Raw genomic sequence first — 1,257 nt, 5'->3', positions numbered from 1 at the left:
AAAAAAAAAAAAAAAGAATAGTATCCAGGATCTAGACATGAGTTTGCTAGGATGCCAAAGAGCGCAATGTCTCTCAGGCCATCTTATAGACATGGCTGAAATTCCAGTGAGAAGACTTTGAGAGATGGCAGCTGTGAGAAGGACAAGCCAGCCTGAAACTGATGGCAGAACAGTCCCCTCCCTGCTGTTAGGCACTTTGCCTTCCATCTTACAGGTCAGGTGAACATAGCTGTGTCTAGGCACACAGGTGAATGTCTACACAGGAGTCTCCTGTAGCCATTGCCATTTGCCCTCACCTGTGAAATGTAGGGGCAAGAAGGACACAGGGAGGATGTGGTGACCACCTCTTCTCTGCCTCTTCTACCACCCTTGGATGCGTGGTACCAAGTGTAGGGTAAGCCTGCCTGGCTCCTTGATCATCTTCCTAGTCTGAGCACCAGACCCTAAGCAGCAGCCTCTCCCCTGAGATCCACAGTCGTGACCAGCACTTCCACTCTCCTCTCCAGAGAACTCAGGGACCCAGAGCCAAGCCTGCGATCAGCTGTGCACACCTTGCCCAGGAGGAAGAAGGGGTACTGTGAATGCTGCAAAGAAACCTTTGCAGATCTCCATGTGGTAAGCAAGCCCCATTAGACAGCACCTTCCCAGACTGGAGAGAGCCTGGGCAGCAAGGATGAGTCTTACCTAAGACCAGTTTGGGAGCTCTGCTTGTATCTCACCCCAACCTTGTCTAATGTTCCATGCCTCCTCTTGTCCTGGGTAGCATCTTCAGAGTGCCCAGCACCAGAGCTTTGCTCTAGAAGCTCATCCATATGCAGAAATCGACCGGATCATCGCCCAGCTCAGCCAGAGCTTTGTAGACATCTCCCAAGCCAGCCTCCCCAGGTGAGCACCACAGCTGCAGACACACTACCTTCTGTTACCCTGTCCCAAGTGAGAAGAAACCCTCAGGTCATCAGCAGCAGCAACCACCCTGTAGCATTTTTCTCTTTCTTCCCAACATCCTCTGTCCACTTAGTTTTAGCGGTGATCATTGATATGCAGAATGAGCAGTTGTGGCCAGCTAGTTCCTAGTTCCTACGTCCTTTTTTCTCCTTTTCCAGAAGTTAGTTTCAGAAAGTCTAGCAGGGGAGCTGGGAAGGTGGCACAGTGATAGACTGCTTGCCTTGCATGCATGAGGCCCTGGGTTCGATTCCTCAGCACCACATAAGCAGAAAAAGCCAGAAGTGGCACTGTGGCTCAAGTGGTAGACTGCTT

General features: G+C 51.1%; 1 protein-coding gene across 1 annotated transcript in view; it reads left to right on the top strand.

Annotated features, from left to right (window-relative positions):
• Nucleotides 1-1,257, top strand: part of Dbf4b (DBF4 zinc finger B) — a 51,454-nt gene that overhangs the window by 42,801 nt on the left and 7,396 nt on the right. The window contains exons 11-12 of the mRNA XM_013031935.1: nt 507-615; nt 764-885. Coding sequence (XP_012887389.1) covers nt 507-615; nt 764-885 — 231 coding nt within the window. The remainder of the gene's footprint in view (nt 1-506; nt 616-763; nt 886-1,257) is intronic.

Source organism: Dipodomys ordii, unplaced genomic scaffold (assembly GCF_000151885.1).
Source record: "Dipodomys ordii isolate 6190 unplaced genomic scaffold, Dord_2.0 Scaffold147, whole genome shotgun sequence".
Taxonomy (NCBI): Eukaryota; Metazoa; Chordata; class Mammalia; order Rodentia; family Heteromyidae; genus Dipodomys; species Dipodomys ordii.
This window is presented reverse-complemented; position numbering and strand designations above follow the sequence as displayed.